At 56.4% G+C, this 23,795-nt stretch overlaps 13 protein-coding genes across 13 annotated transcripts; 6 read left to right on the plus strand and 7 right to left on the minus strand.

Annotated features, from left to right (window-relative positions):
* Positions 1-114: 114 nt before the first annotated feature.
* On the minus strand, positions 115-1,977 carry PHSY_000199 (hypothetical protein; the record flags this gene model as incomplete). Its single annotated transcript, XM_012330842.1, has 1 exon — positions 115-1,977. One exon carries the CDS (start codon positions 1,975-1,977, stop codon positions 115-117), a length of 1,863 nt encoding a protein of 620 aa, XP_012186232.1.
* Positions 1,978-2,420: 443 nt separating this feature from the next.
* On the minus strand, positions 2,421-3,318 carry PHSY_000200 (3-hydroxyacyl-CoA dehydrogenase; the record flags this gene model as incomplete). The annotated part of the gene is made up of 4 exons (XM_012330843.1): positions 2,421-2,634; positions 2,783-2,941; positions 3,048-3,146; positions 3,263-3,318. 4 exons carry the CDS (start codon positions 3,316-3,318, stop codon positions 2,421-2,423), a joined length of 528 nt encoding a protein of 175 aa, XP_012186233.1.
* A 385-nt stretch (positions 3,319-3,703) lies between these two features.
* Positions 3,704-4,201, plus strand: PHSY_000201 (transmembrane GTPase; the record flags this gene model as incomplete). Its single annotated transcript, XM_012330844.1, has 1 exon — positions 3,704-4,201. One exon carries the CDS (start codon positions 3,704-3,706, stop codon positions 4,199-4,201), a length of 498 nt encoding a protein of 165 aa, XP_012186234.1.
* A 195-nt stretch (positions 4,202-4,396) lies between these two features.
* Positions 4,397-5,545, plus strand: PHSY_000202 (hypothetical protein; the record flags this gene model as incomplete). Its single annotated transcript, XM_012330845.1, has 2 exons — positions 4,397-4,766; positions 5,274-5,545. 2 exons carry the CDS (start codon positions 4,397-4,399, stop codon positions 5,543-5,545), a joined length of 642 nt encoding a protein of 213 aa, XP_012186235.1.
* Positions 5,546-6,475: 930 nt separating this feature from the next.
* PHSY_000203 (ubiquitin conjugation factor) lies at positions 6,476-7,777 on the plus strand (the record flags this gene model as incomplete). Its single annotated transcript, XM_012330846.1, has 1 exon — positions 6,476-7,777. The coding sequence occupies one exon, from the start codon at positions 6,476-6,478 to the stop codon at positions 7,775-7,777; it is 1,302 nt and encodes a 433-aa protein (XP_012186236.1).
* A 464-nt stretch (positions 7,778-8,241) lies between these two features.
* PHSY_000204 (haloacid dehalogenase) lies at positions 8,242-10,725 on the plus strand (the record flags this gene model as incomplete). Its single annotated transcript, XM_012330847.1, has 1 exon — positions 8,242-10,725. The coding sequence occupies one exon, from the start codon at positions 8,242-8,244 to the stop codon at positions 10,723-10,725; it is 2,484 nt and encodes an 827-aa protein (XP_012186237.1).
* A 660-nt stretch (positions 10,726-11,385) lies between these two features.
* PHSY_000205 (allantoicase) lies at positions 11,386-13,360 on the plus strand (the record flags this gene model as incomplete). Its single annotated transcript, XM_012330848.1, has 3 exons — positions 11,386-12,173; positions 12,256-13,064; positions 13,176-13,360. 3 exons carry the CDS (start codon positions 11,386-11,388, stop codon positions 13,358-13,360), a joined length of 1,782 nt encoding a protein of 593 aa, XP_012186238.1.
* A 91-nt stretch (positions 13,361-13,451) lies between these two features.
* Positions 13,452-14,189, minus strand: PHSY_000206 (regulation of translational elongation-related protein; the record flags this gene model as incomplete). Its single annotated transcript, XM_012330849.1, has 1 exon — positions 13,452-14,189. The coding sequence occupies one exon, from the start codon at positions 14,187-14,189 to the stop codon at positions 13,452-13,454; it is 738 nt and encodes a 245-aa protein (XP_012186239.1).
* A 352-nt stretch (positions 14,190-14,541) lies between these two features.
* PHSY_000207 (potential fungal zinc cluster transcription factor) lies at positions 14,542-16,665 on the minus strand (the record flags this gene model as incomplete). Its single annotated transcript, XM_012330850.1, has 1 exon — positions 14,542-16,665. One exon carries the CDS (start codon positions 16,663-16,665, stop codon positions 14,542-14,544), a length of 2,124 nt encoding a protein of 707 aa, XP_012186240.1.
* Positions 16,666-17,381: 716 nt separating this feature from the next.
* On the minus strand, positions 17,382-17,944 carry PHSY_000208 (ER-to-Golgi vesicle protein transport; the record flags this gene model as incomplete). Its single annotated transcript, XM_012330851.1, has 2 exons — positions 17,382-17,463; positions 17,553-17,944. 2 exons carry the CDS (start codon positions 17,942-17,944, stop codon positions 17,382-17,384), a joined length of 474 nt encoding a protein of 157 aa, XP_012186241.1.
* Positions 17,945-18,450: 506 nt separating this feature from the next.
* PHSY_000209 (hypothetical protein) lies at positions 18,451-19,941 on the minus strand (the record flags this gene model as incomplete). The annotated part of the gene is made up of 1 exon (XM_012330852.1): positions 18,451-19,941. One exon carries the CDS (start codon positions 19,939-19,941, stop codon positions 18,451-18,453), a length of 1,491 nt encoding a protein of 496 aa, XP_012186242.1.
* A 486-nt stretch (positions 19,942-20,427) lies between these two features.
* On the plus strand, positions 20,428-21,531 carry PHSY_000210 (hypothetical protein; the record flags this gene model as incomplete). Its single annotated transcript, XM_012330853.1, has 1 exon — positions 20,428-21,531. One exon carries the CDS (start codon positions 20,428-20,430, stop codon positions 21,529-21,531), a length of 1,104 nt encoding a protein of 367 aa, XP_012186243.1.
* A 31-nt stretch (positions 21,532-21,562) lies between these two features.
* PHSY_000211 (xylulokinase) lies at positions 21,563-23,452 on the minus strand (the record flags this gene model as incomplete). The annotated part of the gene is made up of 1 exon (XM_012330854.1): positions 21,563-23,452. The coding sequence occupies one exon, from the start codon at positions 23,450-23,452 to the stop codon at positions 21,563-21,565; it is 1,890 nt and encodes a 629-aa protein (XP_012186244.1).
* Between the last annotated feature and the right edge of the window lie 343 nt (positions 23,453-23,795).

The following is a 23,795-nucleotide window of genomic DNA, read 5'->3' on the forward strand; positions in this document are numbered from 1 at the left end:
TACAAAGTATGCGATAATGCGAGGGGACACAACTACAAAACACCATACCAGCCGGCTGGGCGATCTTTGTCTTGAGAATACGTTCTCTGCTCAGACTCGGCGGATCTGGAACGATCAAGCTTCGCTTAGTGCAGCTGGCATCTTTTGTTTCGATCCAGGACCGAGCGACGGTGCGTGCTTCTTGGCCTTCCGGTTGATCGGCGAGTCGCCACCGGTGTAGCAAAGTGTATCGTAGATGATGCAGCCCATGATCGCTCCAGAGCAGGTGGCGATGACGGGTGTCCAGAGCCAGTACCAAGCGTTGAAAGTCCACAAAATGTCGGACGAATAGCCAACGATGGACAGCATGATGCGTGGACCCAGGTCTCGCGCCGGGTTGACCGCATATGCCGTCTGCCATCCGAGACAGGCACCGAGACCCCAGACCAACCAGAGCAGAACGAGAGGGGCAAGACCGTCCGGGGGCGGCGTATTGGACGAGTCACCGATGGCGAGGATGACGATGAGCAGAATGGCGCTGGCGAAGAATTCGTTGTAGAAGGCGCTCATGCGTGTCGACGGTTGGCGAAGGAATTCGGCTGGATAGGTGGTGAAGAGTGCGGCCGTGGTTTCGGTTTGGTCTGGATCGACGATGCGGATCGGGTTGACGTAGAGAGCGTAGATGCAAAGAGAGCCCATCAGGCAGCCGAGGATCTGAGCAACGATGTAGATGGGCACCTTCTTCCAGGGGAATTTGCGGAAGCATGCTAGCGCAATCGTTACGGCGGGGTTGATCATACCACCCGAAATACCACCTGCCACCCAGACGCCCATCGCTACACCCACACCCCATCCAAATGAGATTGACAGATAGCTACCCTTGGCATTGCTAGGGTCGTACAGCTGCGAGATGACGACCTGACAGTTGATACCGTTGCCGAAAACCATGAGCATGAAGCAGCCGAGGAATTCTGCAAACGGTTCGCGCAGCTTGTACCGAATGGCTGCCCACTTGTTCGGGAACGCGTATTCGTCATCGCTGTCATCTTCCTCTCCTTCGAAGCCACATTCAGCGGGTTGAGGATCTCGGACCGCATTACCGTTTTGATCCATGGTGAGCGTCCCGTCGCTGTCCTTTTCCCCAAAAGCATGACGCTTGTCGTCGTCCCTGGTGGCGACGGCCGTCTCGGTGGTGTATCGGTCTTTCGACGCTTTCAGGTCCGAGTCCTCCGACTGGACTCCATCTTCTGACTGGGAAGGCTGTTCCGTGTTGGTGATCGCTTTGACGTCTTCGATATGTTCTTGAAGATGCTGTCGCTGCTCGAGGTTGGCTTGGCGGACGTGTTTCCTGAGCTCTTCAGTCTGGCCTCGGTTGGCTTTCTCAAACTCTTCGTGGATGAGGTCTCGCAGTTGCGCAAAAAGTTGCGTTCTTCCCTCTTTGGTGTTGACGTCCATCGACGCTCGATGCTCAGCCGTGCTGCCAGCAGCTACTGCAGGTGTCCTTGTTCCGGAAGTGTTGTTGGACTTGCGAGCGGCCTTTTCCGCCTTGTGCTGCCTGTTCTGCTCCTCAGTCGGAAAAGCGTGACCGAGACCGATGCGGCCTGTCGATCGATTCGCGACGCCGGAGACGACGGGGGCTCCCGTGGTGTGGCCGAGGGAGTAGGCTGGCTTCGAGATGGGGATCTTCTTGTAGTGCTTGCCCGTCTTGACATCCTTGATGACGTCGCCTGTGACCTGCTCGTTGGCACCGACCTGGCTGAGCTCGAAGACGCCGCCGCGAGGTGACGACGTGCCAGTGGCATTGTCAGGTAGGTAAATTTGATGACCGGTGAGATCTATTTGGCTGTTGTTGGCGCTGCTAGTCGCACTGCCTCGATGCGGAAGGTTCAGCTCGATGGGGACGGCGACATCAGCTGCCGTCGAGGTGGGAGGCTCAGCAGCAGTAAAGCTCGAGCGGCGAGAGCCGCCAGCTGCTATGCTGGATCCTCGAGAGCGCATGTCGATTGTGATGCCGACAAGGAGGGGAAATGGGCTGTTGCTGCAGAGGGAGCGAGCGTGCTGGAATTGCGGGGTGCAGAAGGATCAGAGGAGGCTCCTTTTTATGATACTTTCGACGTCCAGGCATACAATAAGAACAGCGGGGATGTGGGCCGGGGCAAGATAAAAGGGATGAAGAAACCTCGCCGGACCTCGTCGAAGCAGATGAATGTGGCGGCAGGTTGTTCCTTTTTTGCTGGCTGTTGCTTCTGGGGAAAGTGAGGTGGGGGAGACGCCCAGTCGGGTGGGAATCGGGCTCTTCTTCCCTGAGAATGGGGTCCTCCGGACAGCAGAGCTTTCGGGCCAACTGACTACACCGCTCGAGGCTGTTCGGACGGTAGGCCGAAGCGGATGGATGAAGCTTGCGAGGCTTCGAGAGTGGGATTCTGGGGAATGGTTGCGAGTCAAGGAGGGAGATCACATGGGATCAGGGAAGAGAAGGCGCCAAGCTCAACGACGCCTCCGTTGCCTCGCTTCCGGCTGCAGCGAGGCTGCTGCTGCTGCTCGTCGGCACAGCTTCCGAACACTGCAAACTCGCCGGTCTGTCCGCAGTCCTGGCCTGTTGTTGCAGACAGCCCCTGCTCCCCATGCTCAAGCCTCATTCGCTTGTGTTTGAGTCTGCGAATCGAGTTTGAGCGTGTCGTCTTGCCACAGGTATGCTCAAGGAAGTATTGCGCTAGGTCTCGCTCTTACACATCCTTGTTTGGCCGACGGCGAAACACCTAGACGTCCAGGAAGCTCAGACAGACCAGCAAAAGATGGATACGCTCCAGCGCTAAACGAAAAATAGTCAAATCGAACAAGAGCGACAGTCAGCTTCCGTACACGAGCATCGCAGTTCCATTCGCGCCGAGCTAAGCTGAAGTGTCTATCAGGCTGCATTGCAAAATAAAGGTCACTCGGGACAGTGCCGCCATCTGCTCGTCTACGACAGTTCGTCAAAAAGGCGGGTCAGTCATCAGTCAGGTTTCTCAGGGTCACCTGTCGTTATTCTGTTAGCCGAGCGTGCAAAACTTCTTCCGGACTGGTACCTGTATGTGCCTCTTTTCTCTTTGGTCTGGAAAGAAAGAGCTGAACTGCCAAGAAGGCCGAGCTGCAAGAGTGACGCATACCGGATGAACCGTTCCGTTCTAATGGAATCCAAAAAAAATCTCCGACACTTTGCCGAAATTAACCGGACAAAAAAAGGACTTTGTTTCGTTGGAATGTCGTCCTTTATTGAAAATTCATTTGAAGACACCGTTACCGAGCACGCCGAGCTCTCGCTCGTCTGCCATGATTTGGCGGCGGCGACGACTTCATAGAGTGTCTTTGGCTCTGACGTGTCGCGCTCGAACGAACAAGATTGAGGGAGGTAGGTGTTGAGCAAGCTTTAATTGACGAGTCGATCAAACATGCGTTGCCGTTTTGTTGAGGCAACGACTCCAACGGAAGCTGCCGAAGAACCTTGCTGCAGTTTGATCGGCACCGGAAGCAAGTTGCCACAAAATTTGGAGCATGTCCACGCCACGTTGTTGCCGGTGAGCGGTCGTCTCCTCCATCAAAGCGCCAGCCTGAACAAGTTGTTCGCGAAGCGAAGAAAGTTTCAAGTTCGCGTAACCCTCGACCACCTGTCGGACCTGCCGAAAAAGCAAGCGATATCAGCAGGGCAGGCAGAAATTGACCGGCGACGAGCGACACGTCTTGGATGTGGACGTGCGGTTTGCGCCTGCCATTTGTGGCTTTCTCGCCTCGACCCCCAGTCTCGCCGAGCTTCTGCCGACGATCTCTGTACCCTTGCGCCACAGCGAATCAGCGCACTGTCCAAAAGTCAAAACGAGTCTATAGGACAGCATCGAAGAAGCGGCTGTTCCGAAGAGCCGGCAGGACCGACAGAGTCCGACGATCTGGCCTCCAATCGCGCGCCGCGGGCGGATTGCAGCAAAGTTTGACACATGCACACCACGCTTGCATCGACCTCGACATCGCGGCCCGAGCACCGTTGGACCGGATGTCGACTGCTGCCGGTGGCCGGGACGATGCAAGCAAGCACGCCAACCCGCAGGGACCTTTTTGGCGCTTGATCGGTAGCCGCAAGCATCCCGATCCGCAACCGAAAGACGCTTGGAAGTCGGGTCTGTACCGATGCTCAGATGTAACAGCTTTACATTTTTTCCCCGACCGAGTTCCGCGAAGAAGGTCTTGACGCACGGACAATAGAAGCAGCATCTAGTTGACACGCTAGATCTTCTCAAATCGCAAGTCAATCGAACACGGCCATACACTACGGAGTAACGCCAATCTTAGAGAGCGTTGTCACTGAAAGAGCGTTAAGGTCTAGCTATGCGCTGAAGAAACGACGGACAACTGCACCGCTGTCATCCAGGAAAGGTCGCTCAAGATGTCAAATCTAGGGCCGCTGGCCTCTGACCATAACCCCTTTGCCGACGATCACGACGGGTCTGGAGTCGATCCGAACTCGGATGCGAAATCTCGAGACAAGTCACGCCCCAGCGATTTTAGCCATGGCCTCTCAAACTCGGACGAGGCCGGGCTGCAGCAGCACCATTGGGATCAACAAGACCAGCACCTCGATGCTCTGACAGCTTCGCTGAATCGCCAACACGAGATGAGTCTCCAGATGAACGAGGAGCTCGATCTTCATCAAGAGCTTCTGGAAGAATTTGACGGCGATGCGAATCGTACAGGGCTGCGACTGGGAGGAGCCACTTCCCAGATGGATCGTCTTCGAAACAGCCTCAAGGATCACGGTAAGTGCTAGGTCCTCGAGCTCGGGTCGAGGGGACTGTGCTGACGAGACACAATGTTATATGCAACCCACCAATAGGTATGGTTTGGGTGCTGGGAGGCTTGATTGTAGGCCTCATTCTTTTGATAGCCTTCTTCAAGTGAACAGTAGCACCCCAAACGCCCGCCAGAACCGCGACTCGACGTTCGCCAAATCCAAGCTGGGCCCATTCACAGCGAATCGATTAGCATACTCGTGCAACAGATCCGGCCATAGCGGATTGCTTCAACTGCTGGACCGATCGGAAGCCCGGCCGCTCATCTCAACACACGCAAGCCCCGATCAGAACGATCGCGATCGGATTGGTTCCTCTTTCATTGCACCGAAAGGCAGCGGGAAGAACCTGAGACACGAAAGCCAGTTTTTTACCTGGTTCCAGAAATTTCACGCTCAGTGTGGTTGCAAGACGCGTCCCGCGCCCGACGCACACCTCCCAGTCTCGGGCCTTCCCGCTCGGCGCATTTTGCAGATCCCATTTGGAGATCTCTGTTGAAGAGCAACGGTACATCGGCAACATCTTTAACGCAAATCATGCTACTGTTGGAGAGTCTGCTCGATGCGTCAAGAGGAATCGTACGCAATTCGCTCGTGGGTGACGATCGGACACGACTACCATTCGGCCCGACCGAGAAGCACTGCATCAAACTCGTCGCACGAGCGTCGCCGGACCTCCTTGTTCGCAACAGGGTCCAACGTCGAAATAGGAATTCCAAGCACACGACTAGCGTATTTCGTCATTGAGCAGAAGCAGGCGAGCGCGCAGAAGGAGGGGAAACTGCTTTGCAATCCTCTGAGCCTCGCTTGACGCGAAAGGACAAGATGTTCACATGCACAGCCATCTCCAAGCGAGAGGCTAAGAAGACCTTTTCAGAAAAAGTGACACAGAAACACCAGTGTTTGCGTTGCCGGGCTTTTTTCTCAGGGTTCAACGCGAGCCTTCCCTTGCAGGTGGCTGCATCAACCGTTCCCCACTTTGTCTCTCTTTCGGATTCATTTTCCCCGCTGCCTGACTCCGCCGCGTTGCCTTTTTGGTTTGTACTCAATGTGGTAGAGCCCACGGCAGTAATGTATCACCATCGGATCACATGGAGCGAGTGGGACCACATGCGGTGATACAATGTGCACGAGTCGTGGATGATCTGTGTTGCGCCATTCAGAATCGTGTTTCGGAGCGGTTTTCTAGAGCCTTGTATAGGCAGATCGCGCTTGTGTCATGCAAGCAGTGCATAGCTCCTATTCTTCTGTGGTGTCCGCGGCAGTGCGTCGCCTTCTCGCTTGGATCTTCGCTTGTGGTCCCCTTCCCTCGCCAAGATATCTAGCGGGCCTGCGAACCGGTGCCCCTCCCCACTTGGCCTTGTTGCGAAAGTGCAGCATTGCCACATACACTTGAGACTAATGTCGGCATGCACCGGTTGCCGCGAATCCTCGACCCACTTTTGAACGTGCACGGTCGTCAAAGTCCGACCCCTAGTCGTCTCGCCTCTTCGAACTGTATGAACTTCCTGGAAGATATAGACCGGCGTCCTCTTCTGTTCTCATTCCCAACGAATCCACGTTGCTTCTAGTACATCATCTCGACCGCCTTTATTCCCGTCATCGTCGACTCACTAGCAGCAATTATATCAAAGACCCAGCACATCACTCGAGCCGCATCAATACCATCATCACACCATGTCGGCGATACTCGGCGCATCGTCGTCGCTACTGAGCCAGGACAACCTCTGGAGCGGTCCTGCAGCAGCTTCGACGTCTCGAGTCAACAAGCCAGCCACATCGAGGACGCGTGCAATCAGACGCAAGCCGGTTCCGCTGATCCCCGCCGAGCTTTTGCAGCAACATACTTCTTCGAGCAGCATCTCAACAGCGTCAACGCCGACAGCACCCATCTCAGCGGCGTCAAGATCAGCGACTGTTGGCACAAAGCCAGCGCAGCCAGCACCTGCCAAGCCGGCGCAGAAGCCGCAACGACAGTACCTGCTTGAGATTGATGCACCCACTATCTCCAGGGAGGACCGCGCTACTGCAGACGAGTCTGTGAGGCAGCTTCTGCGTTCAGCCACCGTGTCGACATCGACTGGGCCTTCAAGACCGAGAAAGGGGCCGTTGAAATGGGCGCAGGATAAAGAAGAGCACGCTGCAGCTGCGTCAACGTCGTCTCTGCCCCCTCGCAACCCCACGCTTAGTCGAAAGACGAGCATCTCGGCGCACCTCAAGATGTCTCTGAGACGAAACAAGGTCGAAGAGCAGCCGTGCTTCGGGCTCAACATCTCCGCGCCCACTGATTTCGTCCACATCAGCACCGGATCGGAGGGCGCCAAAGCTTCTCCGATCTCGCTGCGACGTTCTTCCACGACATCGCCGCGGTCCTCGCTGCGCTCTTCCATGTCTTCCACTTCAAGTGGGGTATCTTTCGGCACGGCGGACTCTAGCCCACATGAGGATGCGGCGAAAGATGATAAACCGCTGTATGAGGCCTTGGAGAGGAAGTATCCTTTGCGACCGCTCAAGTCGATCCGTCGTCCAACCAAGATTTCGGTAGATCTCTTGGAGCCCACGCTTAGCTTGTCCAAGGAACCAACGAGTCCGAAGGACAAGCGCAAAGGTATCTATGCAGCGCCTGGACTCGTACCGGACATCTTGGAACCTGTCGATTCGATGAATCATATCGCAGCGCCAAACGCTTCTCGAGCAGGCGAGCACTTTGCCGCCGCTCTCGACCGCTCCATCGGCCGAACGCGTGGTCGTACCTCCGACGCAAGCGAACTGTCTCCCGAACCAGAGCTCAGCAGAAGCCCGAGTTCAGGCTACGATTCGTCGACGTGCGCTAGCAACCGATCGAGCTTGGGCTCGTTGCACGAGTTCAGGACGTTCCTCGACTTTCCCGATATGGAAGCCTCTGCACGTGGCAAGGCGGACGAGGATATGTGGTCCGGCTCGGCTTTGGCAGCCCCGATCGTTCTGCCAAAGTTTTGAGTCCAGGTGTTGGTGTTCGTAGTACATACCCATTTGCATGTTCGGTGTTAATATTTCGGTTACATCTGTCTAATTTACCATTGTTTATTCAGCATTGCACCAAGTAGGAGTATTGGACGTGACATCCATGAGTGGACTGATGAGCGTGTATTGTATCAAGGCAGATTTGATGAGAACCTCGGGCATGACCTGCAGGCGGGACTTGAGCCTCGAGTAGGTGTGGATGGACCCAGCGGAGAAGCGCGGGCGAAGTTGGACGAGGACGAGATGCCGAGAAGCTGGTGAGTGCGGGGCATCTTTTGGCAGGAAAATGCGATCCGGCTTTACGGCATTTTGAGAAGAAAGCTGACAGCCACGAGTCGATTGCCGGCGCCAATGACCTCGCACAAAGTGGAGGGTGCATCAGCATGTTCTTCTCTCGGCGTTCACTACGTCCCTCTCGTCCATCACATCAATAGAGCACCATGTCGCTACCGTCTCCACCGTCAGATGCGCGGTATGCGGTCTCTACAGTCACCCTGGAGATCGCGCTCGACCAGCCCATCAAGCAAGACTCACCCACGCCGTACACCTACCAGGAAGGTGGGGTCACCAAACCGCTCCTCACCACCGACACTGTGCTACTGACGATCTACTACCCAACTTCTCGGACGGATGCGACGTCCGACGGTAGGGCGCTCGACTGGCTGGAAGCACCCAAATTGCGATCCATCGGTGGACTGCTCAAGTACGCGGGTGTACCCAAATATCTTGCCCTTCCGATTGTGTTGCCGGCGTACAGCGTCGTCTCGCAGAGGCTACCTGTGGCGGTCGATGCGGATCTCATCTCGGACACACCTTCGGATGACTTCCCCGTGGCCGTATTCAGTCATGGTATGGGTGGGACGAGAACGACCTACTCGGCGTACCTCACTTCGCTCGCTGGTTCAGGAATTATCGTCGCGGCTGTAGAGCACAGGGATGGATCGGCTGCATCGACGACCATCCATCATTCCAGCGACAAAGAAAGTCGAGGATCAAGCGGATGGTTTCGGTGGCTTTCGGGTGGATCAAATGGGGTGGAGAACAAGATCTATGTGCGACCAGCTGAGGTGGACGGCAAGCCAGAGCCGATGGACGTACGGCGTGCCCAAGTCGAGTTCCGTCGTCGCGAAGTCACGGCCGCTCTGAACGTGCTCAAAGAGATCAATTCTGGCAAAGCGGTTGTGGAATCGTGTACGCGATCGCAGCGAGACGAAGCCAAGAGACGCGAGCGTCGCTCCCAGGTGCTGAGCCACTTCACCGGGAAGCTCAAGATGCAAGATCCCTGGATGATCGGACACAGCTTCGGAGGCTCGACTGCGATCCAAGCGCTCCGACACACCGATTGCCCCTTCGGACAGGCGCTTGTGCTCGACCCATGGGTCGAACCCGTTCCCATCACCGGCATTGACGTCATCCCAGTGAGCAAACCGCTCTACACGATCAACAGCGAAGACTTCACGCAGTGGAAGTCACACATGGACGACGTGACCACGATCGCGCGCGAATCGAAGTCGAGCACCGGTGGCAAAGGTTGGCTGCTTACGCTCGGCGCCGAGGGCACTGAAAAATCTGATGGCTCGGCTGCAGCCGCATCGACCCGTCTCGCGCCACCGTCGAGGCTCGTCGTGGTGCACGACATGTTCGGCACGCTCTTTGGTCTCTCTGCGTGCATCGATGCGCTGGTCTCGCTCTTCCCCGATCAACTGCAGGAAGCGGAAGGCGTTCCCAAGATCGTTCCAGAGCTGGTGGTGATGGACTGGTTCCACGGCACCCAGCGCGACTTTACCTATTCGAGCGTTTGCGGACAGTACAAGCCGATCGGCGAGGTCTTCAAGGGAACGTTGCCACGTGTGCTTTTCCAAGCCGGTATTCTGCCCAAGAAGTCAGCCAAGGGCAAATCTCTCACCCAAGCGGGGTCGTTCCAAGATGGAGGACCGGCGGAAGAGGCGCTCGAAAATCCGTTCGATGCGGTGGTGGTAGAAACCATGATGGGCGCGCTCAAGAAGCTGCAACCGAGACCAGGAATGGTGGACGCCCTCACCCGTGTCTATCGTGACCGCGATGGCAAAGGTCGTCTGCCGCCCGGTGTCAACAAGGTCGACGTGTGGGCGGCTACCAACGGATCGCTGGAGTTGGGTCGATCTTCTTTCCTTCGAACCTTGGGAGAGAGCGATGGCGCGGACATCGACACCAAAGCTGCTCGCTCCGGTCGCTCAGACAAAGACAATGCCATCGGGGCGGGTATCGGTCTCTTCAGCTGTGACGAGATCGGTGCTGCAAAGCCGGATCCCAAGGTGTACGCCGAGGTGCTGCGCCGCATCCAGGCGGAGCCTATCGACGCAAATGCGGCCAAGAAGGAGTATCAGGGAATTTGGTTCGTCGCCTCGCACACGTGGGACACGTTTGCAGCTAAACAGGCTGGCTTCCGTACAGCGTGGGTGACGTACGAAGAATTCTACTCCTGCCCTTCCGTCTACGGCACGCCCGACGTGGTAGGGAGAAACCTGGAAGAAGTCTCTGAAAAGATCCTCGCCTTCGAGCGTGATCTCGCCGCCGCGAACAAACGAGACGAAGCACCGATAAAGCCATGGACGTACCACAAGGATCAGCAGGAACAGACGAACCAGGCTAGTCAGCATACGTCGTTCTCGGACTTCCCCTTCTTGCTGCCCAACATGGCCAAGTTCGTGGGAAGCGTATCGTCCAAGTCGCTGCTCGAAGTGAACAGCGACATCACGAAGCGCATGATCCTGCAAGGTAAGAGGGAGGAATCGGACGGAGTGTTTTCCGGACTCAAGGGCGACAAGGATGGACAAGAATGGAGGATTTGGAAGGAAGGCCAAGCTCGGCCAAACGATCTCGAGGCGGCGGCGGTTGGGAGCGATGGCAGCCGCTTGGGCAGACTGGTTGTACATGCACTGTAGAGCTTAACTTAGTCTTCGACGAAGCAGGCTAATTGAATAGATTTCGGACTGACTATGGGCTGTTGAGGCTATGTTGGTGTTCGCAGTTCGAGGTTGGTCTGTGGAAGGCTCTGCGAGGCGAATGAGGCCATCGGTGATCATCGGGACAGGCTGCGAGAGGAGCGGGTGAGTTTCCGTCCGTCGGCCAGAAGACCGGCCACGAAGACCAATTCCTTCAATGTGAGATTGCCACTCGAGACCGCGTGGTACAAAGCTCTTTCCATCTCGGAGTTAGCCGAACGCACGATTCATGCTGCGTGGGGAATATATAGTCACAAACGAGACCATCGTGGCATGTTTTGTATCTTCGATCATGGGATTGTGTGAGGTCTCCAACAACACGGACTGGAGCCAGAGGCAGCGGTTCGAGGGAACGGAGAGCGTGAGCTGGACGAAAAGGAGCAATGGCGGGGGCGGGACGGTGCAGGCTTCGGCTCATTTACCGGGAACAGTTTGCGTGTGTTGGTTTCGAGAGCCTTGCTCTGAATGTCGATCAATTTTGTCTTGTCCCATTTCTTCCTCCTTCTCTCCCCACATCAACATTCCAGCCCCGCTGTCCTATTTTGTCCCCTGATCTCTTCTAATCTGGCCCATCGACTCTGCCTCAAATAACGACAAGCAATGACCGCCATCGCTCTCGACCAGTTCGATGCTGTCCTCGGCTCCACCTCGACCGAGATCTCTTCGGTCGCTCTGGGTGGACGCATCCTGAGCACCTCGGACGAATGGTTCGCTCCAGCATCCTCTCTGCTCAAGGTCGGTCCTGCTCCCTCGCTCAAAGGAACGTTCGGTCCCAAAGGTGCCCTCTTCGACGGCTGGGAGACTCGTCGTCACAACCCCACCTACGACTGGGTCATCCTCCGTCTCGGCCCCAACGCCGGCGGCCGTTTGATCGGGTTCGACGTCGACACGGCCAACTTCAACGGCAACGAAGCTCCCGAGATCTCGATTCATGCTCTTGCATTGACGCAGGAAGAAGAAGCAAGCATCGACAATGGGCTGGCAGAAAACGACGAGAGGTGGGAATGCGTCGTCCCCGTTACTCCGTGTGGACCTTCGCAGAGGCACCTCTTCACGGTTGCCCAGGGTAAAGGCGACAAGATCTACACGCATATCAAGCTGCACATGATTCCAGATGGCGGAATCGCTAGGTTCAGGGTGTACGGTGTCATCCCACCACCACCGGTCGGACAGGGCGAGGGCGAACAGGTCAGTGCTGAGAACAGCGCTTTCAACTTGCTCGACCTCGCGCACTGCTTGAACGGAGGTAGGGTGGTGTTCACGGATGACAACCACTTTGGTGCCGGAAGCAACATCATCCTGCCCGGAAGAGGAAAGGATATGGGCGACGGCTGGGAGACTCGTCGATCCAGAGCAAAGGGTCATTTCAACTGGTCCATTGTCAAGCTGTAAGTGTTCATCGTCTCTAGTTTCCATGATTCCGACGTCATAAAAGCTGACCCAAGTCCTTCTCTCCTTCAACTTTTGCAGTGGCGAACCAGGTTTCCTCTCGTACGCCGAAGTCGACACCGCCCACTTCCTCGGCAACTTTCCCGAATCTACAGAGATCCTAGGTACTGTGCACGACTCTGCCACGGTCCCATCTGCCGATGCTCAATGGGTTACCCTGCTCCCGCGCACAAAGCTTGGTCCAGGTCGTCGTCACTTCTTCCCTCTTGTCGACGGCAACTCGGCGCCGTTCACCCACGTCATGGTCAAAATGCACCCGGACGGAGGCATCAAGCGCTTCCGTGTGCACGGTCGACGAGCCAACCCCATCCTCGCCGCCAAAATCCCTCCCACTTCCCTCCCCGCCGTCGCCATCCCCGCCGACGTCCAGGACCCACTCCCATCCGCCACCTCGGACCCCTTCGCACCTGTAAGTGCCGAATCCTCCCTCGCCCCCTCCTCATCATCCCCCGCAACCACCTCGACGGGCATCGTCGTCCACGGCAAATTCCTCCCCGCTTCACCCCTCACCACCTCCGCCTTCGCCAGCTACGGTGCCGTCATCGACGGCCCTTCCACCCACAACCCGGACGACGCCAAACCGTTCAAGATCGTCAACCAGGGAACGGCTCAAAAGTTTTTGAACTTGGCCGAGATCGTCAACAACTACCCGGAGCAGGCAGGGGCGAGGACGAACATTCATGTGTACCGATGTGATCCTGCGGCGAAAATGCCGTTCGAGGTGAAGTTGTTGGAGAGACATCGATTCACCACCCAGGCGTTCATCCCGATGGTGAGCGTGGGTGGGAAGCAGAATGGGTTCCTCGTGGTCGTCGCGCAGAACGGTCAAGGTTAGCTTCACACCCAACCCCTTTCAGCTCGTTCCAAAGAACTCGTAGTATCGATTACTGACTTTGTGTTCTGCCTATTTTCTCTATTGCAATGTGTGCGGGGATTTACAGATGACCGGCCAGATCTGAACACCCTGGGCGTGTTCTTGGCAACGACAGAACAGGCGATCCAGTACCACCCGGGTATCTGGCATCACCCGATGATCGCGTTGGGTGATGAAGCTACAGACTTTGCTTGCATCGTCAACGAATCCGACGTCCAGCCCGAGCTGGATTGCGACGAGGTCGAGGTGTAAGTGACGTTCCTACACGTTCCTGGAGCATCGTTGGATAGATAATGCAAGAATGTGAATTCGATTCCCAAAGTGAGAAGGAAGGGCTGTGCGTTTAGGGCAGAGAGATGCGAAGAGTAGGACTGGAGTTCTTCTGTGCGGCGTCAGGGTTGTAGAGCGGATGGTTGTCCGCCAAACGAGTGGTCATCTCCCACACGCCGACATGATCTCCGTTCGGCAAGAGTACTTTCTTCACCCAAAGATCGTGTCTCCTCGAAGTACTTGCTATCCTCGACCAGCCTTCACCCACCTTCTTTCCCTCCAACTTGTTCAACGCCACTTGATCGTCCTTCACTGCATCCTCAAACTCCACCTTTACCTCCTCTTGCGTTATCATCATGATCCAGCACACCACGACCACCGTCAGATTTACGGCTGCGAAGAACCAACCCACTCCACTCGCTAGCTTCCCAGTAGATTCCGACATCTCTTCCCCGGGCAAGAGCCTGCTGTACAGTAGCGGAAGGTTGGACAGCAGAGCGGTGCTGAACAGCATTCCAAAGATCGTCTGCATTCCAGGGCCTGCGAGAACGGTTTTGCCGGAGACAGCAGCATGATATGCACTTAAGGAAGAAGATACTCGAAGCGCGAGGGTGCGATGCAGAGTAATGTGCCGGTGTTGGAGGATGGAGAATGTCAGGGTGGGGAAGACGAGCGTGGAGATGGTTCGGAGGAGGGTGGCGCGCGATTGTGGCGCTGGATGTAGGAGGAAGCGGATGGCGAGGGCGGAGAGGAGGGTGAGCGAATATGAGGGTAAGCGGTAGGATCGATCGAGGGGAAGTATGGTCGGCATTGTGACGTGTTAAGGAGGGGTGGTGGTGGTGAAGGATGATGCTATTCAAGAAGAAGTGCGGGTTTTGATGCTTGCTCCGTGCGGTAAGGGTCCTCCGGGGTGTCAGAATAAAAGCCTGTTGAAAAAACACCACGATGAATTTGAGGTCGCGAAATGCTCACTTCAGATGTGAGAGTGGAAAGCTCAGCCTCAAACTCGAGGTCCCTCGAGCCAACTCTCGGCAGACACGTCAACGCTGTACACCACTTACACAGCCGGCTCACGATCACATCAAGCGCAGACGACGAAACATCAACAATAAACATAAATAGCATTCCCAACACCCCTACCAGCATCTCGCTCCTCCCCCTCCCTACGACAAGATCGGCAAAAAGTTGCCCACAACCAAGCTTGGCAAATCAAAGATATCCCTCTTGATCGTGAAACTCCACGCACACGGTACCAGCTTGCCATCCGGTTTCACCAACGTGCACGTCGTCATGACGCTCTGCGTCGTGTTCTCGAACGCATGCTGTGCAAAGTTTTCCCAATAATCCAAGGTAGAGTTCTTGTCCATAAACTCGTAGATCCTCCTCCCCATCAGCTGGTCCTTGGACCACTGCGTCAGCATGCAAAACTCTGCACCCACCACGCAGATCTCGCACGTCCTGCGCCACACCACCGTCGGCGTACCGCTGAAACTGATCAGCTTCTCAAACTCCAACATGGTTCGCTGGAAGGACCGCTCGACAAAGATCTCGTCTTCTTCCGTCAGCGGCATCTGCAGCGCGATCAAGGAAGGTCGGAAGATGGCTAGGGCGCGAACGATGCGCAGCACATCCTGCTTTTCGAACTTCGAGGTGACGTACTTGATGAGGAAGTGATAGCCTTCCGGGTAGGGGAAGGGAGCGGTGTTGTCGCGGTAGGTTTTCGCGATCCTTGCTCGCCAGATCGTGTCTTGCTGCTGACGCGCCACTCGACGAGATGCGATGGCCCGGTTGATATCTGCTGCAAGAGGTTCGTTGGATGTGGATCGTTGAGAGGACGACCCAAGGTCGACTTGGTTGTTGCTGCCCGCCTGCTGCGCATCATCTCTGCTGGGAAGCGGGTTGGGCTGCTCCATCATAGTCGGCTTGGGACTCGGCACCTCGAGCGCGTTGAAAGCACCATCTCCACCGACATCTTGCAGTCCTGTAGTCGCTTGTGGTTCTGCATAGGCACCCATCCCTGCCGTGTCGCTGTAGGTAGCTGCCGCTGTATCGATGCCGCCTGCTCCGGGGATCTGGTCCTGCTGCATACCCATATTCAACAAGGCATCCAATCCGCCACTGGCGATGTTCCAGCCGTCCATCACGCCAACCGCTGGCGATGTCTGGAAATCCGGACTCGCTCCCGAAGGTCCCAGCAGCTGTAGATCCGTGCCATTCAACATGGAAGACAGGATTGAGTATTCTAGACTCGTCGCCTCGCTGCCAAAGTTGTGCGTCGTCGGATCGAAAGGAAGATCGAACGGCGGAGCACCTCCATTGTTATTCGGTTGTGCGACGTCGTCAGCGCCGTTGGAAGAATCGAACGTATGGCTCGAGAGGTAGTCGTGCGCGTGTGGCGAAGGTCCATGACCAGAAGAACTCGGCGTCGCTATGCTGCCAGTGACCTGATCGAGGATGTTGTTGACTGCCGACGCCTTGTCCGGAGACGGAGCTGAGCCCTGCGGTGTTGTCTTGGCCGAAGTCGGCTGGGATGCTTGCGGTTGTGCACGCTGCGGACTGGGAGCGTTCTTGTTCTGCGTAGCTTGCTTTGCCGCCTTTTTGGCGTCCTTCTGCCGCTTGAGCTCCTCCAGCTCGTCGTCGTCGAGCAGGTACTTGGCTTTCTTGCGGTGTCCATCCATGCACGATTCGGCGAGACCCTTTTTGACACAGCGCACGCACGGCCGCGAATCGTCGCAGGTCAAGTGTGCTTTCTGGCAATGCAGACACGCCCGATTCGCCTTTTTGCGTTTGCTGGAACTGGTCTCCTTGGACGCTGATGACGACGGGGGTGTGCCTGTCGTTGACGAAGGTGCGGCCTTTGTGGGCGTTGCGACGGAAGAGGATGCGGGAGTCGACTTGGTGCTCATGTCGACTTGCTTCTTGAGGGGCGATGGTGACCTGCTAGCCGAAGCAGCGTTGCCAGGTTTGGATGTTGTAGAGGCTGAATTTGAGTACAGACTCTGGTTTAAGATGGAAGCAGCGTTGGGTCTTGCGTTGTACGAGGTGGATGAGGACGAGGATGACGGTTCAGCATTCTGTGGACGCGGGGATGGAGCAGACGATGAGTTGGGCGGACTCGATGCCAGTGCAGCGAGTGTTGATGCAGCTGCTTGCGATGCAGGACTCTGTTGGCGATGTGAGTTGGTGGTCGACGGATGAGGTGGCAGCGAGTAGGTCGGCGCTGTTTGCGGCTTCGAGCCTTGGGGGGGAGGGCGCGGGGCCGACTTGTCGCCGTTGGCACTAGACATGGCGTAACAGCGCAAACGCTATGAGAACATGCGTGAGAGACAGAATTTGTGTGCTTGTCGTGGAGCTGCGATCCTGGTCTTCAGATGGACAAAACGATCAGCAGGATTCCTCCGCTTGCGAGCGGAGCTGCCTCTGGCGGAGGCGTCGATGATCAACGTTGGGGTTAGCGCTCCGGGATCTGCGACCTGATTTGACGTAGCTCTGCCGTTCCTGTTGCCCTTAAGGTAGAAGCGAAGGAGATCGGAAAGGTGGCTGCTGGGTGTGTATGGATGATGTCGACAAGGCGTGTGCGTGCCGCTCCATTTGAATACATGCAAAAGCAACATTGACCTACAAAGTTGGCGGATGTACGGCAAATGGCAAACGGCACCGCCCCGAATGCCGAACCGCGACGTGATGCGGGCAATTATTCACCAGGTGGCCAGGATCGGAATCTAACACCGGTCAAGTGTCAGGGTGCAGACCACACTCATGCCTCTACAGCATCTCGATGACTTCAAGTTGACGTGGTTGCAGATCCTGTCACGGGTTTTTTTAGCATCACGAACGACAGCTGGAGCAAAGATTGCGGGCAGGACTAAAGATACAGTAGAGGACAAAGACGCGAGCTGGGGCAACGACGCGCTCGGATGCACTGCGGTCTGTGGCAGAAGCACGGCCTCCCCACGCAGCTCGAACGCAGTCGGTGGGGTACAAAATGCGGCCCTGCCGACACCTAGAAGAGCTTGCTGAACATGCGTTTGATAAAGTCGATGCACCATGGGATGTAGCTCAACGAATAGAGCAAGAAGGCGACGCTGTATGGTCAAAAGGGAAGCAATACGAGGGAAGCTGGTCAGCAAGGAGGCGCAACGCGTGCGGTTCAACCTTTGGTCGGCATACTTACTATAGAACAATGACAAAGACGATGGCTAGCACCGTGCTACCGATCGCAAACACCGAAACCCAGACCATGATGAACGCCGCAATCATCACCAAGGTAAACGCGATCCTGACCGGCTTGAACATCTGCTGAAACTGCTTTATGAACCCAATCAGGAACCCTGTCCCTGTCAGCGAGACCAGCACACCGACCGAGTAGAGGATGACAAAGATGGCCAGAGATCCAGTGACGAGCAGCACGGTTCCGAGCAAGGAGATGACAAACCCGCCGAGCATGCACGCTGCGAATCCGATCATGCGCTGCTGTCGTGTCAGCTCGATACCGAACGTTTTGGAGAAGGCGTCGTTCTCGCCTGTGAGCTCGCCACCGAAGTTCTTGATCTGCTGCGTGTCCATGTTGATCCATCGTGAGGAGCCGGTGCCAGCGAAAGCATTGCCGCCGGAGGAGGCGTTGCCGGTGGTGCCTCTGCCGAACCAAGACATTGTGGAGGAGTCGCTAGCCTTTCGAGAATGTGTGACAAGAGGCGCTGCAGATGCAGTTGTGTCTGGCTGTGCTGTTCGGACTGTTGCAGCAGTAGCAATGCGTGATGGAGGGTAACGATGGATGAAGTGAAGCGAGAAGGTGTAGAGCAAGACGATGTCGGGCGCTCAAACTTGCGTGTGTGTGTGTCTCAGCATCGCTTTCTTTTTTTCGAGGCTGCGAGACCCTGACTTTTCGGTTTCCGCTCGAGGTGCTCCGTGACCCCCTTTTCGGTCTCGTGTTCCCCTCAACTCAAATTTCTCACTCTCCTAACCGCCGTGTCCCTCACGCGATCATGCCACAGACTGCCTCAGCTTTGCTCACACACCTATCATCCAACACGACGTCACTCTGTATTGCAATGTATGCCAGTGTTCCCTCATCACGGCCCAATAGATCCAGCCTTGCGCAACTCCGCAACCTCGTCCTCCGACATGCCCAACTCCTGCGTCAACACCTCATCCGTATGCTGACCCAGCACCGGCGGAGGCCTCGTGATCTTCATCTTGCCGTCGCCATACCTCACCGCCGGTGCCACGATCTTGATCTTTCCCGCTCGGGGATGCTCCACCTCTGCCACCACCTTTCTATCCTTGCTCTGCGGATGTTCGTCAAACGTGCCCCTGATGTTTCGAATGGGTGCGGCTGGGATCTTGCCGTTGATGAGATCGCACCACTCCTGCACCGTCCTTTGCTGCAGCAGCTCGTCCAGGAGCGTGATGAGCGTATCGCGATTGGCCACGCGGGCCGCATTGGTGGAGTACTTTTCGTCGGTCGACAGCTCCGGTCGCTCCAGCAGGTTACACAGGAATCGGAACTGACCGTCGTTGCCGGCACCGAGCATGATGCGACCATCTTTGGCTTGGAACGTCTGGTAAGGTACGATGGACGGGTGCTTGTCGCCGTGTCGTCCAGCTTCCTGCCCAGCGATGAGGTAGTTGGACGCAATGTTGGCCAGCGATGCAATCTGCGACTCGAAGAGGCTCGCGTCGATGTGGACGCCTTTGCCCGTCTGTGCGCGTCCCAGCAGCGCCGCCATGATGGCGCCGTGGACGTACAGACCCGTGGTCAAGTCGGTCATGGCAACGCCGATCTTGACGGGAGGTCGATCCGCTTCGCCCGTGATGTGCATCATACCCGCGTCCGCAGCGATGATCACATCGTAGCCTGCCTTGTCTCGATACGATCCAGTCTGTCCGTAGCCTGTGAGACTGGCATAGATGATGTCCGGTTTGACCTTTTTTAAGTCTTCGTATCCGAGACCCATGCTGGCCAGCTTGCCTGGCAGGTAGTTCTCCACCACAACGTCGGCTTTGGCGACGAGATCGTAGATGATCTTCTTGCCGGCTGGCGACTTGAGATCGACCGTGATGGATCGCTTGGATCGATTGACGCTGAGAAAGTACGCCGATTCGGGGGGCAGCGATGCCCAGTAATCTTCTTTTCCTGGCGGCGGCTTCAGCGCGTCCTTACCCGTCGGAGGCTGAGCAAAGGGCGGAAGCCATGCTCGTGTGTCGTCTCCGCCCTTTGGATGTTCCACTTTGATCACATCTGCACCCAGGTCGGCCAGCAACATGGTGCAGTAAGGGCCTGCAAGCACGCGCGTCAAGTCGACGATCCGAATGCCTTTGAGAGGCGGCGGAATCGACGGGGCATCTGCAGCGCTCGGATCCGATAGTCTGGCCGGTGTACTCGTAAACTGACGTCGCACGATGTTTCTACTTGCTGACGACGCAGGAGGTGTTGCATTCCTGGTTGTTCGAGCCGTGCTTGATGCTGTTGTCAAGGTCCTGAGGGTAGCTTGAGCTCTGGCAACGCTCCCACTTGCGCTCGGCCTAAGCAGGGATCCGAGGCCATAAGAGACTGCACGCATCTTGACAGTAGATTCCCTCCTACGTGCGTTTGCGAAAGTACCAACTTCTTACGACGTCCCTTATATGTATTGAGCCGTGTCTGGGGTCAGCTTTGGGGATGCATCGACCGCTTGATGTAGTTGCCGAAGAAGCCGATGCCATCGCGACTGACGCCGATCTCTTCGGATTCATCGGCCGCTGTGGTTGCCGATTTTTGAGTTTCGGAAATGCGGTCAAAGCGGACTTTGTGGCTTATACACGCATGCACGCTTGCTCCACTTTAACCTTGTCGCTCACTTCCCCCGCATTTCCTAATTCATTCGGACATTCCGACCGACGTTCATCCTCGACTTGCATCTCTGCACCAATACTCGATCAACAACGATATCAAACGCCTGACAGATCAGCTGGATACCAGGTTCATAGTAGCAATGGCGAGTCGCAACATCATTACGCCCCTTGCACGGGTACTGCCGTCCGTCAAGACGCCAGTCGTGCTAGGTGCCATGGCTGGTGCATCCGGCGGTCAGCTTGCAGGTGCCGTCTCTTCTGCCGGTGGATTCGGCTTCATCGGCGCAGGCTACCTCACACCAACCACGCTCCAGTCTGAGGTGGAAAAAGCATACCAGCAGCTGTCGGTCTCTCACGCCGACTTGCTTTCTCGTCGCAAGAGGGCGGATTTCGGTATCGGCATCCTCGTGTGGAGGCTCACTGAGCTCAACGATGGCAAGAAGCCAGATCAAGCGAAACCGAATCAAACTGTAACCGACTTTCTGGATGTGATCATCAAGGCTCGACCAGGTGCGATCTGGCTCAGTTTCGGTGACGAACAGGAGCTCATCGGATGGCAGAAACTCATCGCCGAGCTGGACGAGCAGCGCAACAGCGATCTTGCTGGCAATGCAGAGCAAGCCATCAAGTGGTTCGTCATGATCGGAAGGGAACAAGAGCTGCAGGTAGCAGTGGAAAAGTGTCGCTGCGATGTGCTTATCGTCCAAGGATGCGAGGCGGGAGGTCATGGACACTCGCAAGCACCCCCCTTGTCGGCGTTGCTCGCGGATGTTCTCAAGCGATTGCCGCTGCTGAAGCCAAACAACGCGTCAGGATCCACACCACCAGTGCTGGGAGCTGGTGGCCTCGCTGACGGCCGCTCGCTGGCCTCGCTTCTCGCTGCGGGCTGTGCAGGGGGTGTCTATGGAACGCGATTCGTCATCACCCCCGAATCCACTTACTCTGATGTGCAAAAGGAGGAGCTGGTCAAAGCGAAAAGCTCCGCAACACTGCGCACGTTCGCCTTTGATGATGCGCGCGGGACCCTTGGCTGGCCAAATGGTACCGATGGCCGAGGACTGCGGAACAAGACGGTGGAAGAGTACGAGCACGATCTACAGGAGCAGGTCAAGGCAGGTAAGGAAGACGCAGAGGGTGCAAAACGCAGGATGGAGCGATACAAGCAGGCTGCCAAGGAGGACGATACGGATCGAATCGTCATCTGGGCAGGTACGGGCGTCGGTGCGATGGATGCGATCGTGCCGGCAAAGCAGGTGGTGCAAGATATCACAAGGGAGGCGATCGATGCGCTTTCAGCCGTTCACGGCTATGTTCAATGAGTGGATTGCAATCGAGACACCTTGTGTTGACTTATTGCTCTTTTTGGGCCCTTTCCTCGAGCTGCTTCCATTCGCCAATCACGTCCGTGTACACCTGTGTCCTACCTTCCTCTGGTCGGCAAATCACCTGCACACCACCCTCGACCTCGTCCGCTGCACCTGCCAACCCAGCTCGTTTCGCCTGCTTGGACTTGGTCGCGTGTACAAACTCGTCAAATTCGGGCACTTTTTCGCTCGCCGTCAATTGCAATCGACTCCAGCCCCAAACCGCTTTGTAGGCAGCACCTACCGAGCAAAAGTTGTAGTTGGCGGGGGTCCATCCCTTCCCATCTTCAGCAGGCTGTACTGGCTTGACGATGTCGCAGCCAAAGACGTCTGCCATGGTTTGTGTGATGGTCGGGTTGGAAGAAGCACCGCCGACAGCGTAGATCGCTTCGAGTGGCAGCTTGCTCGTGTCGACAGTCGAGGACGAGGATGCAGCGGGACCGGCGACGATCGATGACGAGCGGTATCGGTAGTTGAGCATTTGCGTCTCGAGGATGCTGCTCGCATTCATGCCCGGCTCGCTGAAATCTTGCACCTTTTGCCATTCACCCTCGGCGGCCTGCTTGGTGTATCGATGAATACCGGATGCTCCAGAAGGAATGATCTCGGGTCTCAGCCAGTAGAACCCAGTCCTCTGCTCCTTTCCTCGCTCGAGCTTGTGTTTGTCGACATCGGCGTTGAAGGTATCCCAGTTGCTGCTGCAGTACTGATCACGGATCCATTCTCGCGCCAAGCTGCCGGACTTGTAGACGAGCATGTTGAAAAAGGCGTCCCCGCTGGAAGGTAGTTTGGCCGGGTGGAAGAAGGCGTGGAAGTCCGGGTCGGGGACGTACTGATGCGTGGGTACCATGACGGTGTCCGAGGTTCCCAAGCTGATGATCGCTTGACGCTCTGCCAAGCTGAAGGCGAGGAAGGTGGCAGGGTTGTCGCCTGTTCCGGGGAAGACCTGGCAGTCTGGGCTGAATCCGTACTTTTGCGTCCACCAGCTGCCGATCTTACCGACGGGTGCACCTGCATCGCGGTAAATGACACCGAGCTTCCTCTCCAACTCAGAAGCTCCTCCTAGGGATGAGTCTGCACCTTCGCTTTCGCCGGATGTGAGCGCTAGCAGGGTCTGGTTCCAACCTGGCTCGAGCTTGCCTCTGGCTTCCGCATTAGGGTTGGAGGACGAAGGTCGCATGTCGAGCAAGTTCATACCACAAGCATCGGATTCATCAATACCCTTGATCGCCGTCCTTTCGTCTTCTCCTTCTCCGACGCACAACATGGTGGTGATAAAGCTGGACACGAGGCCGATCCTCTCTGTATCCTTGTACGCTTCCGGCTGCTGGGTCCTGAACTTGTAGATCTGTGGACCTGTGAACCTGGTGTGCGCTTTCGAGCCCGTGACTTTGGCCAGCTCGTCTGCTCCGCCGACTGCCTTCTCGTACGCCTTGCAAGCTTCGACGGTGGAAGAGTCCTGCCAGTTGGGTACGACTTTTCTGCTGAAGGCTTGCTCGACCTGCTCGGTCAGCGACTTTTGGGAGGAGAGAGTGGTAAAGATGCGGGGTGCGGCGCGAGAAAAGTAGACCGAAGCATGCTGCTGACCCGCAGCGGAGACCGCGCGGATACGGGAGACGGGCCAGGAGGCGGATCGCATTCGTTCGGCGAGCAGGTCGATCGACTCGACGTACATCATGACGGGTGCCACCACGGTGCCCTGGTCGTCGCCGGAGGTGGGAGCCGACACACCGCCGCTTGTGTTGTAATGAGGGAGGTCGCGGTCGAAGCGCACTTCGAGCTCCGAGAGGACGTTGAGGTCAGCATCGAGCAAAGATGCCTTGAGCGCCTGCGTGCTCGCGTCGAGGCCGAGGAAAAGGGGTGAAGCTCCATTCATCTTGAGCGAACGAGGAGGACGTCTTGGTTGAAGGGTGGAATGGCGGAGCGCAAGCTGTTGGTCGATTTGACCTTATATGGATCTCAGAAGCCAGAACAGGGCAAAGCGTGGGGAAGTCAGCAATCAAGTCAGACGGGACCGGCAGTCAAGCAACACTTGAATGTGCATGAGCAGGTCGCCGGTCTTCTTGAACAACACAAAAGCGCATCGGTCAAAAGATTGCCGACGCCCAATGCATGCTTTCAGAGAATGCCGAGCAGGCTATTTTCTAAAAACTATCTTGAAGTAATCGCGCTCTAACAAATGTCGTTCATTATTATACCTTGAGTCGGCTTTGCCGAAG

Source organism: Pseudozyma hubeiensis (genome assembly GCF_000403515.1).
Source record: "Pseudozyma hubeiensis SY62 DNA, scaffold: PHS4, whole genome shotgun sequence".
Classification (NCBI taxonomy): Eukaryota; Fungi; Basidiomycota; class Ustilaginomycetes; order Ustilaginales; family Ustilaginaceae; genus Pseudozyma; species Pseudozyma hubeiensis.